Source organism: Babylonia areolata, chromosome 6 (assembly GCF_041734735.1).
Source record: "Babylonia areolata isolate BAREFJ2019XMU chromosome 6, ASM4173473v1, whole genome shotgun sequence".
NCBI lineage: Eukaryota > Metazoa > Mollusca > Gastropoda > Neogastropoda > Buccinidae > Babylonia > Babylonia areolata.
The window spans coordinates 10,145,846-10,163,345 of record NC_134881.1 but is presented as its reverse complement, the minus strand read 5'-3'; the positions used below and the strand labels follow the sequence as shown (position 1 = coordinate 10,163,345).

The following is a 17,500-nucleotide window of genomic DNA, read 5'->3' as shown; positions in this document are numbered from 1 at the left end:
ATATGTGCAGACCTGCTAGTGCCTGAACCCCCTTCGTGTGTATATGCAAGCAGAAAATCAAATACGCACGTTAAAGATCCTGTAATCCATGTCAGCGTTCGGTGGGTTATGGAAACAAGAACATACCCAGCATGCACACTCCCGAAAGCGGAGTATGGCTGCCTACATGGCGGGGTAAAAACGGTCATACACGTAAAAGCCCACTCGTGTGCATACGAGTGAACATTGGAGTTGCAGCCCACGAACGCAGAAGAAGAAGAAGAAAGACTTGCAGGCAGGTGCCAGTATGTGACCGACTCAGCTTTTCAGTTTTAGGACTTGTATAGGTAGGAGCTATATGTTACCGAGTCAGACTTTCACGTGCTCTTCGTACATTGTATATATATAGCCGAGAAAACTACTGTACTATCATCTACACACTGTCGCCCACAACTAACAAACCGGGCTCTGTAAACCATGATTATTGATTCATGACTTTGTGTCGTGTCACAAGTCATTTTCTGTTCCAGTGGTTCATGCATGATTAGGCCTGTCAGCACTGCTTCCACACTCTTGATCGTTGCTCGTGATTGGGTCCACACCGTTTTTTTTTGTTTTTTTTAACTCTGCTGACAGCTCTAAGTGGCTCTGCTGGTTCAGGCCTGTTGTCAGTGCGGCCGACTCAGTGACTGATCGATGTTATTATTGTTTCCCGATTTGCACAGAGACACAGACAGACACAAATACGCATACACGCAGACACACGCACGCACAGAGACAGACAGACAGACACACAGACTCACACACACACACACATAATGAGAGAGAGAGAGAGAGAGAGAGAGAGGCAGGGAAAAGGGGAGAAAGAGAGAGGGAGAGGGAGAGAGAATGTGTGTGTGTGTGTGTGTGTGTGTGTGTGTGTGTGTGTGTGTGTGTGTGTGTGTGTGTGTGTCTTTTGGATGTTTCTATATGATCCATCAATCACCTCGAATGTGAAACTTTCCAACTTACCGGGGAAGACAAATTGCTCAAATTGACATTCTGTGAGAGATTAGAAAAAAGAAAAGAAAAGAAAGAACGAAAAAAAAGACATTCTATAAATTGCATGCGCTTTCCTGAAGAAAAGTAGCTGTTCACTTCAGGGGCCTATGGGTGATAATCCTGAACCAGTTGACGACAGCCCACGTCATCGCAGAGGGAGCAGTCGTCCAAACATAGACCACTGGCCCGAACTTAAATGTTGATCAAACAGATAAACTAAATCCAGTGGGCCAGTGGGTGGCACTACCTTGAACCCCCGTCCCCCCCTGCCATCCCCCGACCCTCTCCCCCCATATTTAGCCCCCGCCCCCCCCTCCCCGATAAGGTTTTTAACGCTCTCTCTGTCTCTCTGTATGTGTTTCTGAGCGTCTCTGTCTCTCTGTCTCACCTTCTCTATGTATGTATGTATATATGTATGTATGTATGTATGTGTTTAACGCGCTCTCTGTCTGTCTTTATCTCTGTGTGTGTGTCTCTGTCTCATCTTCTCTATCTGTCTATATATATCTATCTGTCTGTCTATCTATCTGTCTATCTATCTGTCTGCCTGTTTATCTATCTATCTATCTATCTGTCTATCTATCTATCTATCTATCTGTCTGTCTACCCGTCTGTCTATCTATCTGTCTGCCTGTTTATCTATCTATCTATCTATCTGTCTAGCTGTCTGTCTGTCTGTCTGTCTGTCTATTTCTCTCTCTCTCTCTCTCTCTCTGTCTCTCTCTAACCTTACAAGCCCTCTAATTGCATTCTACGAAGAAAAAACAAACCCGAACAAAATGATAGGATAGTTGCTAGGGAACTGATTTTCCACCACAAACGACCAACCAACTATCACGTAGTAAAGTAAAAAAAAAAAAAAACCAAAAAAAAACCCAATCCAATTTAAAATGATTCCTTATATTTTCAATTATATCTATCTATCTATCTATGTCTGTATGCATGTATATATGTATGCATGTATGTATGTATCTGTGTATGTATGTATGTATCTGTCTGTCTGTCTGTATCTATCTATCTATCTATGTATCTATCCATCTACAATCGGTTTCGGATCCACTCTGTTTAAAACTCTCCATTGTTGGACGCCGTCCTTTCTCTGTCTTTGGACCTTGCATTTGGAATGAACTTCCTCTTCCGCTTCGCCAGGTCTCCGCACTCAGCTCTTCCCAAGATAGCCTTCCTTCCCTGCCTCTTCCTTGTCTTCTTATTTCTCCAGTTTTAGAGTGGATTGCATGCGTGTGAATGACTGGTGTCAAAACGCTTTGATTTGTCTCGGAACATGATTCAGTGCAAAATTAATACTATTATTATCATTGATCGTTATTATCATTATCTTTTTTTTTTTTTTTTTAAACAGGTATAGCCGCTGACTAATACCACCAACCACCACCACCGAACCGAACCGAACCGAACCAGCCAAACCAACCAACCAGCCATGACATCGGTGCAGACTAAAGACGTGGGTGGCTACAACTACACGCGGCCTCGCCAGCCCATCGCCGCGATGTTCAACTCCCCGGGCCCCTGCTACGGTCTACCTGGTCTGGTGGGCCAACGGGGCCACGACACCCGCAGCGTGCACCAGAAGTACCCGGCCTGGGCGTTCGGCATCAAGCACGGCAAGTTCCGGGATGACTGTTCCCCAGGGCCCTGCTACTTCCCGGACACCAAGATCTACAGGTGAGTTTGTGTTGTGTTGTGTTGTGTTGTGTTGTGTGTGTGTGTGTGTGTGTGTGTGTGTGTGTGTGTGTGTTGTGTTGTGTTGTGTTGTGTTGTGTTGTGTATGTGTGTGTGTGTGTGTGTGTGTTGTGTTGTGTTGTGTATGTGTGTGTGTGTGTGTGTGTGTGTTGTGTTGTGTTGTGTATGTGTGTGTGTGTGTGTGTTGTGTTGTGTTGTGTATGTGTGTGTGTGTGTGTTGTGTTGTGTTGTGTTGTGTTGTGTATGTGTGTGTGTGTGTGTGTGTAGGAGAGAGAGAGAGAGAGAGAGAGAGAGAGAGAGAGAGAGAGAGAGAGAGAGCGTGTATGTGCGTGTTTGTGCATGCATGTGTGTGGTGGATATGGGTCTGTGGGAGTGTGATTGGATGAGTTAAGTCTCATTTTTCCACTACGTGTCTCATTTTCCACAACGTGTCTCAAATACCCCCAGTGTGTCTCACTTACCTCTAATGTGTCTTCATTTTCCAAAATGCTTCTCATTTTTCCCCAGTGTGTTTCACCCGCCCAGTGTGTCTCATTTCCCCCCCCCCCCCCCAGTATGTCTCATTTCCCCCCAGTATGTCTCATTTCCCCCCCAGTATGTCTCATTTCCCCCCAGTATGTCTCATTTCCCCCCAGTATGTCTCATTTCCCCCCCCCCCCCCAGTATGTCTCATTTCCCCCCAGTGTGTCTCATTTCCCCTCCAGTGTGTCTCATTTCCCCCCAGTGTGTCTCATTTCCCCTCCAATGTGTCTCATTTTCTGTGTGTGTGTGTGTGTGTGTTTGGCTGTGTGCGCGTGCGTGCGTGCGTGTGTGTGTGTGTGTGTGTGTGTGTGTGTCTGTGTGTCTGTCTGTGTGTGTCTCCAGGGACGGCAAGGACGGCACTCCCCACTACTCCCTGTACAGCCGCAACGCTGACCTCAAGGGGTTCGCACCCCCGGGCCCCGGCGCCTACAGCCCGGAGCGCACTGGGCCCAGCGGTAAACGCATGCCCCCTAGCTACTCCTTCGGTATCCGACACCGCTCTCGGCAGACCGACCAGACGCCAGGTAGAGTACACTAGAAAGATGGAGAAGGAGGTAAATGGATCAATGGAAAATAAAGAAAGAAAAGGATACGTAGATTTTGTAAATTATATAAAAGAAAAAAGAAAGGTACAGATAGATAACCTGTAGACAGATTGGTATATAGGTTTATATATTATCTCCATACATACAGATAGATAGCTTGTAGACAGGTTGGTATGTAGGTTTATATACTATCTCCACGTATACTTCTCTCTCTCTCTCTCTCTCTCTCTCTCTCTCTCTCAGTCTCACTCTTTCAATTTGTCTGTCTGTCTGTCTATCTATCTATCTATCTATAGATATCACACACACACACACACACACACACACACACACACACACACACACAGAGCGCAGCTAGCACTAACAACCACCACCACCACCACCACCACCATCACCACCACCACCACCACCAAAGAATCACCACGATAATCATAATCGTTGGCTCTTCTGACGCACACCCCCACCCCATGTCAACGCAGCGGCCAACAAGTACACACACACACACACACACACACACACACACACACACACACACACACAGAACAGCTGCACTAACAACCACCACCACCACCACCACCACCAAAGAATCACCATGATAATCATAATCGTTGGCTCTTCTGACGCACACCCCCACCCCATGTCAACGCAGCGGCCAACACACACACACACACACACACACACACACACACACACACAGAGAACAGCTGCACTAACAACCACCACCACCACCACCACCACCATCACCATCACCACCACCACCACCACCAAAGAATCACCATGATAATCATAATCGTTGGCTCTTCTGACGCACACCCCACCCCATGTCAACGCAGCGGCCAACAAGTACACACAAACACACACACACACACACACACACACACACACACACACACACAGAGCGCAGCTGCACTAACCACCACCACCACCACCACCACCACCACCACCAAAGAATCACCACGATAATCATAATCGCTGGCTCTTCTGACGCACACCCCCACCCCATGTCAACACAGAACAGCTGCACTAACAACAACCACCACCACCACCATCACCATCACCACCACCACCACCACCAAAGAATCACCAACAAGTTCACACACACACACACACACACACACACACACACACACACAGAGCGCAGCTAGCACTAACAACCACCACCACCACCACCACCAAAGAATCACCACGATAATCATAATCGTTGGCTCTTCTGCCGCACACCCCCACCCCATGTCAACGCAGCGGCCAACAAGTACACACACACACACACACACACACACACACACACACACACACACACAGAACAGCTGCACTAACAACTACCACCACCAAAGAATCACCACGATAATCATAATCGCTGGCTCTCCTGACGCACACCCCCCCCCACCCCATGTCAACGCAGCGGCCAACAAGTACACGCTGGACGGGATGCTGGGCTCTACCATCCAGTCAGGCAAGCGACAGGCCCCGTGCTACACCCTGAGAGGCCGCAGCAAGATCGGAGGCTTCAGCGAGGACCTCAGCAAGGTACGTAGGACTTGAGGGGGAGAGGGGAGAGTGTACAGAGTGGGTGTGGGTGTCTGGGTGGGAGAGGAGTGTGTGTGTGTGTGTGTGTGTGTGTGTGTGTGTGTGTGTGTGTGTGTGTGTTGTGTGTGTGTGTGTGTGTGTGTGTGTGTGTGTGTTTGGAAGTGTGTGTTCTGTGTGTCTGTGTCTTTTTATGTCTCTGCCTGCCTGATGTTTTGATCGGTTTTGTTTTTTTACGTATCCGCTCTCTCTCTCTCTCCCTCTCTCTCTCCCTCCCTCCCTCCCTCTCTCTCTCTCTCTCCCTCTCTCTCTCCCTCCCTCCCTCCCTCTCTCTCTCTCTCTCTCCCTCTCTCTCTCCCTCCCTCCCTCCCTCTCTCTCTCTCTCTCTCCCTCTCTCTCTCCCTCCCTCCCTCCCTCTCTCTCTCTCTCTCTCTCTCTCCCTCTCTCTCTCCCTCCCTCCCTCCCTCCCTCCCTCTCTCTCTCTCTCTCTCTCTCTCCCTCTCTCTCTCTCTCCCTCCCTCCCTCCCTCCCTCTCTCTCTCCCTCCTTCCCTCCCTCCCACCCCTCTCTCTCTCCCTCCCTCCCTCCCTCCCCTCTCTCTCTCTCACACAAACGAACGCATTATAAAGCTGTTGGCTGTTATCTCTACGAAGCATTTAAAAGACGATGTGCATATGTAACACAAACATTATAATACGTTTTTGTTATGTTCATGCACACCCCCTTCTCAGGGACCATGGCCTTATGAATAACTCTCTCTCTCTCTCTCTCTCTCTCTCCAAACAAAGCAAACAAGAACAAACAATATACAGTTGACAACAACATCAAGAAAACCCTCGGTCTATTACAAAACCCTTTATCAACAAATAGTTTTTGCTTGTTATTTGTCTAGTTATTCATTTATATATCTATTTATGTTAACTTATTCAATTATTTTCTTATTATTTTGTTGGTATGATAATTAGGTGGTTCATATATTTGTGTGGTTATTTTGTTTGTTTATTTACCTGTTCATGATCGATTAGAGTTAATTGATTCATTTATCTGCATTATTTCATTTCATCAATTCTTTATTTAGGATTTACCCATCTATTTATATGTTTGTTTATTCTTTATTTCTACATTTTTCATTCATTCATTCTTTCTCTTTCTTTCTGTTTCTTTCTTCCTTTTCTTTCTTTGTACATCTGATTACTCATTCAATCACGGATTCATCCATCCATCCATCCATCCACTCATACAATTATAATCCATCCATCCATCCATCCGTTCCTTCATTACATATCATGTCTTTGTTTCACCTCCTCCCCCCCACCCCCCACCCCTCAACCCCCACCCCCGCAACCTCCCTACCCCATCCCTCCCCTCTCTCTCCTCCGCCCCCCCACCCCTTCCTCCCCCCTACAGACCCCAGGACCCAAGTACGACGTGGTGCACACTGACGTGAACAAGAACCGGGCCCCGATCTACAGCCTGACGTCCAGGAACACCATGCCTGGTGACTCCACCAGGAAACCTGGCCCCGGCGCTCACAGCCCTGAGAAGGTAGGGATCGAGGGGTTGTGGTGTGTGTGTGTGTGTGTGTGTGTGTGTGTGTGTGTGTGTGTGTGTGTGTGTGTGTGTGTGTGCGGGGGGTGGGGATTGGGGTGGGGGTGAAGGTTTGGTGGGGGTTGTGGGGGTGGGGGATAAGTGTGTGTGTATGTGTGTGAGGTTGGTGGGTAAGTGTGTATATATGTGTGTGTGTGTGTGTGTGTGTGTGTGTGTGTGTGTGTGTGTGGTGTGGTGGTGGTGGTGGTGGTGGTGGTGTGGCGTGGTGTGTGTGTGTGTGTGTGTGTATGTGTGTGTGTGTGTGTGTGTGTGTGGTGTGGTGTGGTGTAGTGGTGGTGGTGGTGGTGGTGGTGGTGGTGTGTGTGTGTGTGTGTGTGTGTGTGTGTGTGTGTGTGTGTGTGTGTGTGTGTACGTGTGTAAATGTATGCATACACACAAATTCATATAAACACACACATACATACACGCCTTTGCGTGCGTGCGTGCGTGCGTGCGTGCGCATACACACACAGACATACACAGACACACCACACGCACAAACACACACACACACACACACACACACACACACAGAGTCACAGACACACACACACACACACACACACACACAGACTTATTCGATATAAATATTAATCAATTAATTAATGGGCTCAGATTCCATCATCGCTTTGTGGAGTGAGTGATGGATGGATGGATGGATTGGATAGTTGGCTGGCTGATTTAAGATGGTCCACCGAATGATTGAAGTGTTTGACTGACTGACTGACTGGCTGACTGCCTGGCTGGCTGACTGACTGACTGATTGATTGACTGGTTGACTGGTTTTTGATTGACTGACTGACTGACTGGCTGATTGATTGACTGACTTTCTGACTGACTGATTGGCTGGCTGGCTGACTGGCTGGCTGATCGATGGACTGGCTGATTGACTGACTGACTGACTTACTGATTGATTGAATGACTGACTGACTGACTGATTGGCCGACTGACTTACTGATAGATTGACTTACTCACTAACTGACTGATTGACTGACTTACTCACTGACTGACTGATTGACCGACTGACTGATTGATTGTGTGCAGGTGACGATGACCCGACACAGTGCCCCAGTGGTCAGTTTCGGCATGCGTCACACACAGTACCTCTGCCTGCCGCTCTTCGAACCGGCTGATTAACTCTCACAGCTCTCTCGTCTCTCTGCCTGCCTGACTTTTTGGAAGGAAAGAAAACAATATTAAGGTAAGAGTGTGCATTACAATTGGAGCTTCCCCCCCACCCCCTGTCAGCTAATGTATGCGTGTGTTTTTTTCTTCTGCTGGTAATCCCCTACCCCCACAAAAAAGTCCAAACACAACCAAAAAAAACAACCAACCAAACAAAACAAAAAACAAACAAACAAAAAACAAACAAACCCCCCCCAAAAAAAAACCAACCAACCAACCAAACAAACAAAAAACAACAACAACAACAACAAAAAACCCCAAAAAAACAACAACAGCCCCCCCCCCACCCAACAACGACAGAAAAACAAACAAAACAAACAAAAAACACCAACAATAACAACCAGATATCCAGTTCTAGTGTCTGATTCTGATTACTTTATAATGACAAGCATTTCGTTTATCTGTGCATTGAAAAAAAAAATATATAGATGATACTATTTGCTAGTTAAAGTTATAAATCGAAATGTGTTCTTTGTATTTGGGGGCGGGGAGGGCGGAAGGGAGGGGGTGTGTGTTGTTTCGTTTTGTTTTTCTTTGTGCATGTATGTGTGTGTGTGTGTGTGTGTGTGTGTGTGTGTGTGTGTGTGTGTGTGTACTAATTTTTCTCGTCTCTTTTAGATTGATGGTGGTAGGTCTTCAATTAGATGTTGTTTTTGTTTTTTAAAAATATTTTTTAACATGTACATTTTTTTTTTTTTACAGGAGGAGAAATTTGCGTAATCAGCTCTACCATACCTGCCCCAAACTGAATAAAATGCACTTAGATTTTTATTTTATTTTTTCTCGTCATCTTGCATGGTGTTATACTGCTGAGACTATGGTCATGTCTTTTTCTCCAATCAAAATTACTTGTACTTTGTGATTTATTTTGCCAGTATTAAGTTTTGGGGTATCATTCATCTCATTGCTTATTTGTTTTGGTGTGTTTCGTTTTGATTGTGTATGTGTGTGTTTCTTTAAAACACACATTCACTGTCTCTTGGGGAAGAAAAAGGTTGTACTTATGATTATGTTTACTTTAGTCTCAATATTCTTAACATTGCTTTCATTTCGTTCTTGAATGTGTGGGTACATGGTTACAGGTTTGTGGTGTTTTTTTTTTCGTAAACCACGATGACATATGAAACCACATATGCACACACATGTATGTATGCACTCATGCGCACACACATGCGCGCGCGCACACACACACACACACACACACACGCGCACACACACACTCACTCACTCACTCACTCCCACGCACCTACGCTCACTCACTCTCACGCACATACATACACACACGTTAGCTCATATATCAAAAAACGTCTTTTAATACCCGTAAAGAATTTTTATACTGGTCATGGTGATTATCCGAAAGTTTTCTTTAATCAAAACTGTCTCTATTGATGATGTAACCTCCATTTGTCCATTTGATTTATCTGTTTACATTAATGATTTATTCAATGAAATGTATGTGATACTAACCGGCCAGCATTATCCGTCCTAAAACTGAACGGGCATGTAAAACGCAGCATTATATATATTTTTTTTATATACTGCACAAATGTGATTGAGAAACAGGCCAGAAATTGAATGTATATGCTTTGACAGAACGTAGGCTCTTTACATCACAAAATGATAGAATTTGTGAGTAGGCAGTGATATATATATATATATATATATATATATATATATATATATATATATATATATAAAATTATGTATGCGTTTTATTACAACATTATACACATTGAATCACAAGATTCTGAATGAAACGATTGATGCTGAGAACAATCAGTAGTAGGTCAGTGTTTAGGAAACACGGCATTGCAAATAATAAAAAAAGGCTGAAATTTTAAAAGTCAAACTAAAAAAACCAAAGAATCTTTCTCCAAAATGTCCTTCATGAAATGCTAGTTTTAGACTAGTCGGTTGGTTTAGAGAACAGTGGAGATCATAACAGAAACGCACCATGTAGCTTTTTTTCTGTAGCATTTGTAGTAATTATTTAATAACATTGAACAAATATTTTGTGCACGATAACTACGCAATCTTCCGCGAGAAGACAATATATTAAAGAAAACTACGCATTATTATTATTATTTTTTTTTTTCCGGAAGAGGACATGACGTGTGACAGCTAAAGGGAGATAATACCCAACAAAACTAAAACCGTGTTGCAGTCTTGCTCAGGGAGACATGGACAAGAGCTGAACATCTGTTCAGTCTTCCAGATGTCTGACGACACAACTAAAGATGAAAACTATGCACTGCAGTCTTTGCGAAGAAGACAAAACAAAAGCAGAGTACAGTGTGATCTTTTTTTACAACAGGGTGCATCGACAACTACAACAGCTTCAAACCTACGCAGTCTTTCACGAGAAGGCGCTTTTTTATTATTAAAAAAATAATTACACTACGTAAGTTAAAAAAGAAAACAAAAAGGATAGAAAGGATCAATATACGTATTGTCTTCTGCAAGAAATGGTCAAGCAATAAACCCATTAACTGTTAGTCACTGGCTGTTTGTTCGCAAGTAACTGGTGATGGGCCATGCTGTAATGTCATGTGAAATGGAACATTGAAACCACGCTGAATTATTCATGTAGTAGTTATAGTTACTTCCATCCCCACACCCCACCCCACCCCAACACCAATTTCGTACTGCTGCATTTTTTTTAAAGACTTCATATGTGTTCTCCAGTCATGATAATAATGGTATTTTTTTTACTGATCTACACAAACGGAATGTTTATTTTTTCCCTGCGAGTGCGGTAGAGTAGATTGTTTTGTTTAAAAAACAACAACATATACTCCTGCGTGAGTGTCAATCACTGGGCTATAAGGAAATGTTTGAACGCACACTGCCCCCACCCCCCTGTCCCCCCCTTACCCCCCCCTCCTTCGTTAGATCCCACCTCTTTACCCAAACCTCAAATCTCCCTCCTCACACCCTTTCTTCAGGGGGTAGGGATGGAGAGGTTTGGGGAATAGATGGGAGCTAGGATAAATACTGAGCTCATCATGTGTCACAAAATAAATGACTTGTTACACTTTTGCCGTAAGTATTCAAAGTATTTACAGGAAATGCTGTCTTTACGGTTAAAAAAAACAACGTGATATGTGGTAAACGCTGTTTTCTTTCTGTCAGGTATTTTGAATATTACTTTTATTAATATTTTTTTTGTCATTTTGTATTCAAGCTCACTGTGGTGTACCGCTACTTATATCTATATCAAGCTCAACTAAAGTATTCTGCATGTGCTTTAAAATGGCGTTGAAAAACAACAGCAACGTTATGTATGTGGACGCTTTAATTCTGTGATAATTTTTTTTTTTTTTTTTTTTTTTGGTGTGTAACAGAAGTACGGTGTTACAACTTGTGAGGTCCTTTTATTATTCTTTTATTTTTGTGCTTGGTGGACTGACTTGGACTTGTCCAGTGCTAGTGAAGAGTCTATACATCATTTATTTTACTTGTATTTCATTTATTTGTATTCGTATTCATTAGTATATTCGTATTTCTCATTCATACGTTTATTCATTTATTTATGTGTCTATGTTTTGGCAGGGTTCCTGATTTTATGTTCTCACATGAGCTGGTTTAGTCTGTATCCATTTCTTCATTCGTAAATAAAGGATTTTGTGATACACATGGTTTTCTTGGTGTTGTCTGTCCTGAGCTTTGTACTGTTTGTGCTTTATTTGCTCTGTTTTGAGAGAGAGAGAGAGAGAGAGAGAGAGAGAGAGAGAGAGAGAGAGAGAGAGAGAGAGAGAGAGAGAGAGAGAGATTTGAGTGGGTAGAAAGACACAGAGATAGATTACACATAAACATCAGGCACAGATGTAGACACCGACAGATACCCCTCCAACTCCCCACTCTCACTCTCTCTCTCTCACACACACACACACACACACACACACACACACACACACACACACACACACACCAGTCTGAACATTTTTCTTCACAGCTAAGTTCGTTCTTCACATCATGTTTTTTTTTCTTTTTTTTTTAACATTTCTATTTCTTCACATTTTGGGGTACCCGGAACTGGAGCTCACACCTTTCTGACTGATGCCAGCTCGGCACTCAACCAGCCTACAGAGCCAGGCGGCCAGCCTAAAGGTCCAACCAAAAAGGAGTTTACACCATCATGTACGTACTGTTCTCAGAACACATGTACTGATACCTTGATTTAAGGACAAATCGTCAAAGCAAGATCACGATCTACAAGAATGGTGAGAGCGAGGAGAAGGAGGGAGAAAGAGGAGGAGGAGGAGGCGGCGGAGGGGCGGGGGGGGGGAGAGAGAGAGAGAGAGAGAGAGATACATAAACATCAGGCACGGACGCAGACACCAACAGATTCCCCCTACCACGTCTCTCCCACACACACTCACACAGACAGACACATCGGTCTGAACTAAGAGAGAGAGAGAGAGAGAGAGAGAGACGGACACGGACATTGTTTTATTGCTATTGACAATACTGTCCTTTGGCAATGGGGACAATGTATGAACAAAAGAAGAACGACGGTTTACAGAGAAACTGACACATTGCTAAGAGTAAAAAGAAAATCAACGACAAACAACAACAAAAACAACAACAATAATAACATCATAAAATACAACATCTTGTTAAGATTAAAAAGGAAAATAAAAAAGCACGACCATCCAATTTTCTACAAAGTCATTCAGAATTATAAACTGTGGAACTGACACCAGGGTAATTAACTGGGTTTTTTTTTCGATAACTTTTGGGCTCCCGAAGATAATTTTTTTCCCGACAATCCCAAGCTAGGGCGATAAATTTCGCTTGTGATCTTATTCTTACTTCATCATGTATCAAAAGCGTACTGGTAAGGTTCATGTTCTTTAAGTTTTCACCGTTGAAAATTAAGCATTTCTTTGAATTTCTTCATAATACTTACACATAAAAAGGAAATGAGTTTCATCTTCAACTGAAGCACCACACAATTGGACAAGGGGACCGTGCGAGAGAGAGAGAGAGAGAGAGAGAAGGAAAGAAAAAATAAAGAAAGACAGCGGTGAAGGGTGGAGGTTTTTCCAATCTCCCAGGTCAACATGTGTGCAGACCTGCTTGTGCCTGAACCTCCTTCGTGTGTATAAGCACGAAGAACAACTACGCACGTTAAAGATCCTGTAATCCATGTCAGCATTCGGTGGGTTATGGAAACAAGAACATACCCAGCATGCACACCTCCGAAAACGGAGTATGGCTGCCTACATGGCGGGGTAAATAAACAAAACAGTCATACACATACAATGTTACATGTCTGTCTGAGTGTGTATGTGTGCGTGCCTGAAATCTGATTGAATGACACAGGAAACGAATAACTATGAGCGCCCAATGGCAGCCGTCAGTGGCTCCACCTGTTGTTCCAATGACCCCGTGTTTGTGAAGCGCTTAGCGGCGCTTTGTCTCCGACCGAGTATAGGCGCTGTGCAAATATTCATATCATGCCAAAGATAGACCGGAAAGAGAGAGAGAGAGAGAGAGAGGGAGAGAGAGAGAGAGAGAGAGAGAGAGAGAGAGAGAGAGAGAGAGATGATAACTAAGAATTCGTATTTGTATTTATCTATTTTGTCACAACAGATTTCTCTGTGTGAAATTTTGGCTGCTCTCCCCAGGGAGAGCGCGTCGCTACACTGAGAGCGCCACCCATTTTTTTCCCCTGCGTGGAGTTTTATTTGCTTTTCCTATCGAAGCGGATTTTTCTACTGAATTTTGGCAGGGGCAACCCTTTTGTTGCTGTGGGTTCTTTTCCGTGCGCTAACGGATCACGCTGCACGCGGTTCCTCGGTTTATCGTCTCATCCGAATGAATATCGTCCAGACCGCCACACCACTCAAGGTTTAGTGAAGGGGGAGAAGATACTGGCGACTGCTGGTGTGATTCGAACCAGTGCGCTCGGATTCTCTCGCTTCCTATGCGGACGCGTTTTCTCCAGGCCATCACTCGACTTCGGCAGACAGAAAATGTCGACGAAACGATCTTTTGATTTGAAGGGAGCGAACCCAAGTTAATTGTGGCAAAAGCAGAGAAGGTTTCATTTCGATTGACTCCCATACATTCACTTCGGATGGACAGCCCGTTCACTGATTCTATCTCCAAACTCTCTGCCCCTCCTTTATACCCACACCTACTTTCTCCCTCTCCCCCTCCCTCTCACCTTTATAACAGGCCATGCTCCATATCGTCTACGCAAGCTGTCGAAGAAACCTGTGACGGATGAATGATCTCCAAACTTTTATTTCACTTTGTTCGGCGTTTCAACGTCTCGGACACAATGCCATAGCAAAACAAATAAGTTAAAACTGGACAGACGCAGTCTTTTCACAACAGCAACTGCTGTAAACAGGAAGATAGCTGCATGCAACACCGCCCAGCCATTTAGGAATCAGCCGTTTGAGGATAGTGTTGTTTGGGAGCGTGAAGTTGTCAATAGCGGAGTTGTGTGGCCTTATATGGTAACTCAAACGCCTTGGAAGCGAGGGAATCTGAGGGAGTGATGGCCTAGAGGTAACACGTCCGCCTAGGGAAGCGAGAGAATCTGATCGCGATGGTTCGAATCACGGCTCAGCCGCCGATATTTTCTTCCCCTCCACTAGACCTTGGGTGGTGGTCTGGACGCTAGTCATTCAGATGAGACGATAAAACCGAGGTCCCATGTGCAGCATGCACTTAGCGCACGTAAAAGAACCCACGGCAACAAAAGGGTTGTTCCTGGCAAAATTCTGTTGAAAAATCTATTTCGATAGGAAAAAACAAATAAATCTGCACGCAGGAAAAAATACAAAAAAATGGGTGGCGCTTTAGTGTAGCGACGTGCTCTCCCTGGGGAGAGCAGCCCGAATTTCACACAGAGAAATCTGTTGTGATAAAAAGAAATACAAATACAAACAAATACAGTCTTTCGGACGAGAAGAAACGAGGTCCCGTACTGTAGGCTATATACAGCATGCCCTTATCGCAGGTAAAAGAATCCACGGCAACAAAAAAGTTGTCCCTGGCAAAATTCTATAGAAAAAACCCCCTAAAACAAATACATTAATTGTAAAGCAAATACACTCACACACACACACACACACGCGCGCGCGCGCACACACACACACACGCGATTTTTTTAAATTAAAATGTGACTCTGCACTGTAGCGACACGCTCTCCGATTTTCAGAGAAATCTGCTGTGACAAAAAAGTAATACCATTATACACAAGCACACAAATATTAGTGTGTGTGTGTGTGTGTGTGTGTGTGTGTGTGTGTGGTTGTGTGTGTGTGTGTGCGTGCGTGTGTGTGTCCATGCGCCCGTGCGTGTGCGCGCGCGCGCGGAATTAAATGAGTAGGTATAAATCCAAGACAACAGACCATGCAGAGCCGGGTTGCACGAGGTGATCTTTGCAGCCCCGAGTTTGTTAAGAGTTAAGAATGTTCCTAAGTATATAGAACCTACTGTGGCAGTTAATTGGGAACACTCTTCGTAACGACAAGCATGTCACGGATAAGATTTCTGTTACATATAAAAAATGGAACACATACCCAGGCTCACACCTTCCGCTACCAATTCCGATCAACGACAATAACGAAATCATTTTCATCTTCCTTTCTTGCACATTTATTCTTCCGGAACCCCTTTCCCACAACAAATATGATCACGAACACATTCTTATCACCGGCCTAACGCTCTCTCATTCAGTTCAATTCCTAAACTACCTCAAAAATTCAAGATCACTTTACATCTAGACATAATACTAAAAGACGAGCTCAGACGAAGAACCAAAACTTACATTTTGAATCCTGAGGAGGGAGCCAGCTAAACAAAATAACACAAGGAGGGTCGCTGGTACTCAACAGTCTGGCAATTCAAATTTTAGATACATTCATCCTACTTTCATCCTACAGCATTCTCTCTACAAATTTCATGCTCGCATCTCTCTCTCTCAAACCAGAAAGTGAAGTCGATTCGTTGACTTCTCATCCCAACTTCCGACTCTCCAGTCCGACCAATCAGAAGGGAGCAGACAAAAATCATGCGTTTCGCTCCCTGACAAAGCAAACTGTTGCTAGTTAATCAAGTTCGCTCATGCAACCCACCCCAAGGAGAAAAAAAACAAGGATTCAAGAAAGAGGACGGACAAGAATTATTTATTTATTTATTTTATTTTATTTTATTTTATTTTTATGTGTCTTATTTTATAACTTGCAAAGTATCGAAATAAACACTGGCCAACGATGCTCACGAGAAATCGGATGGTCACGTCGATCGAATTCGAATCGTAAACTTGCGGCCGGATCTGACTTCAACTTTAATATTTTATTTTATTTTTTGATAATATTTTATTTTTGCATTGCGCTATAATTCAAGCATGAGCAAGCTCTAAGCGCTTTACAATCCTGTACCTAAAGTGAAACAAGCAAGCAGATAAAAAGTAGAAGAAACATAAAACAGAAATCAATAATGTTGTAAAACACAATGCACAAAACCCACAAAGTTGCATACTCTCAATACTACAACTGTTACACTCCAACACACACACACACACACACATAATCAAACGGTTGAGGTAATAGCAATTAAACTGTGTTTAAGATGACGTCATTTGAAGATGACGGAACATCACGAGTCACTGGAATGACGTAATTCTCCTGCTCGTGTCCAGTAAGATTTCAGGGCTGGAGTAGGGTGAAGCAAGAGAGGGTTTGAGGGGCTACGATGACCAAGAAGTTGATGGTCATTTGACATCTGGTCGTAGGAGGGGAGTGAGATTCGATCGAGACAGGTTCGACGCCGTAATTTATTGACAAGAGGGGCTGGCTTCCTTTTGTCATTGTTTTATGCTGGTCGAATGACGGTCTCATGGGCGAATAAGTGGATAAGAACTTAAAGTTGCTGTCTTGGTACTGGTAATAGTAGGTAAGTTCGTTTTTTTGTTTTTTGTTGTTTTTTTTGTTTTTTTTTTCTCGTGTGTTTTTGTTGTTGTTGTTGTCATTCTCCCGTTCCTTCACTCACTCAGCTAAATATGTTTCATGCGCCTGTGTTTTGAAAGATTGCGTATGTTTTGAAATGACAGCAAGCACACACACACACACACTCACACACACACACACACACACACACACACACACACACACACACACACACACACACGCTCTCACACTCACACACACACACACTCTCACACATTCACACACACACACACACACACACACACACACACACACACTCACACTCACATACGCGCGGGCGCGCACACACACACACACACACTTTTTTGTGGGGGGCCTCCAACCTCATATTTTCCCCTCTTTCTTTTCTTTCTTTCTTTCTTTTTTTTTTTTTTTTTCATGTTGGGTCTCCAAAATCCTATTTTCCCCATCCCTCCACTTTCGTTCCTTTTTTGAGGGCCCAACA

At 43.9% G+C, this 17,500-nt stretch overlaps 1 protein-coding gene across 1 annotated transcript in view; it reads left to right on the top strand.

The window, feature by feature from the left end:
- Window positions 1-11,715, top strand: part of LOC143282720 (ciliary microtubule associated protein 1A-like) — a 20,764-nt gene extending 9,049 nt beyond the window's left edge. The window contains exons 2-7 of the mRNA XM_076588441.1: window positions 2,381-2,703; window positions 3,586-3,767; window positions 5,191-5,315; window positions 6,719-6,856; window positions 7,943-8,099; window positions 8,786-11,715. Coding sequence (XP_076444556.1) covers window positions 2,459-2,703; window positions 3,586-3,767; window positions 5,191-5,315; window positions 6,719-6,856; window positions 7,943-8,035 — 783 coding nt within the window. The 5' untranslated portion in view covers window positions 2,381-2,458 and the 3' untranslated portion in view covers window positions 8,036-8,099; window positions 8,786-11,715. The remainder of the gene's footprint in view (window positions 1-2,380; window positions 2,704-3,585; window positions 3,768-5,190; window positions 5,316-6,718; window positions 6,857-7,942; window positions 8,100-8,785) is intronic.
- Window positions 11,716-17,500: the final 5,785 nt, after the last annotated feature.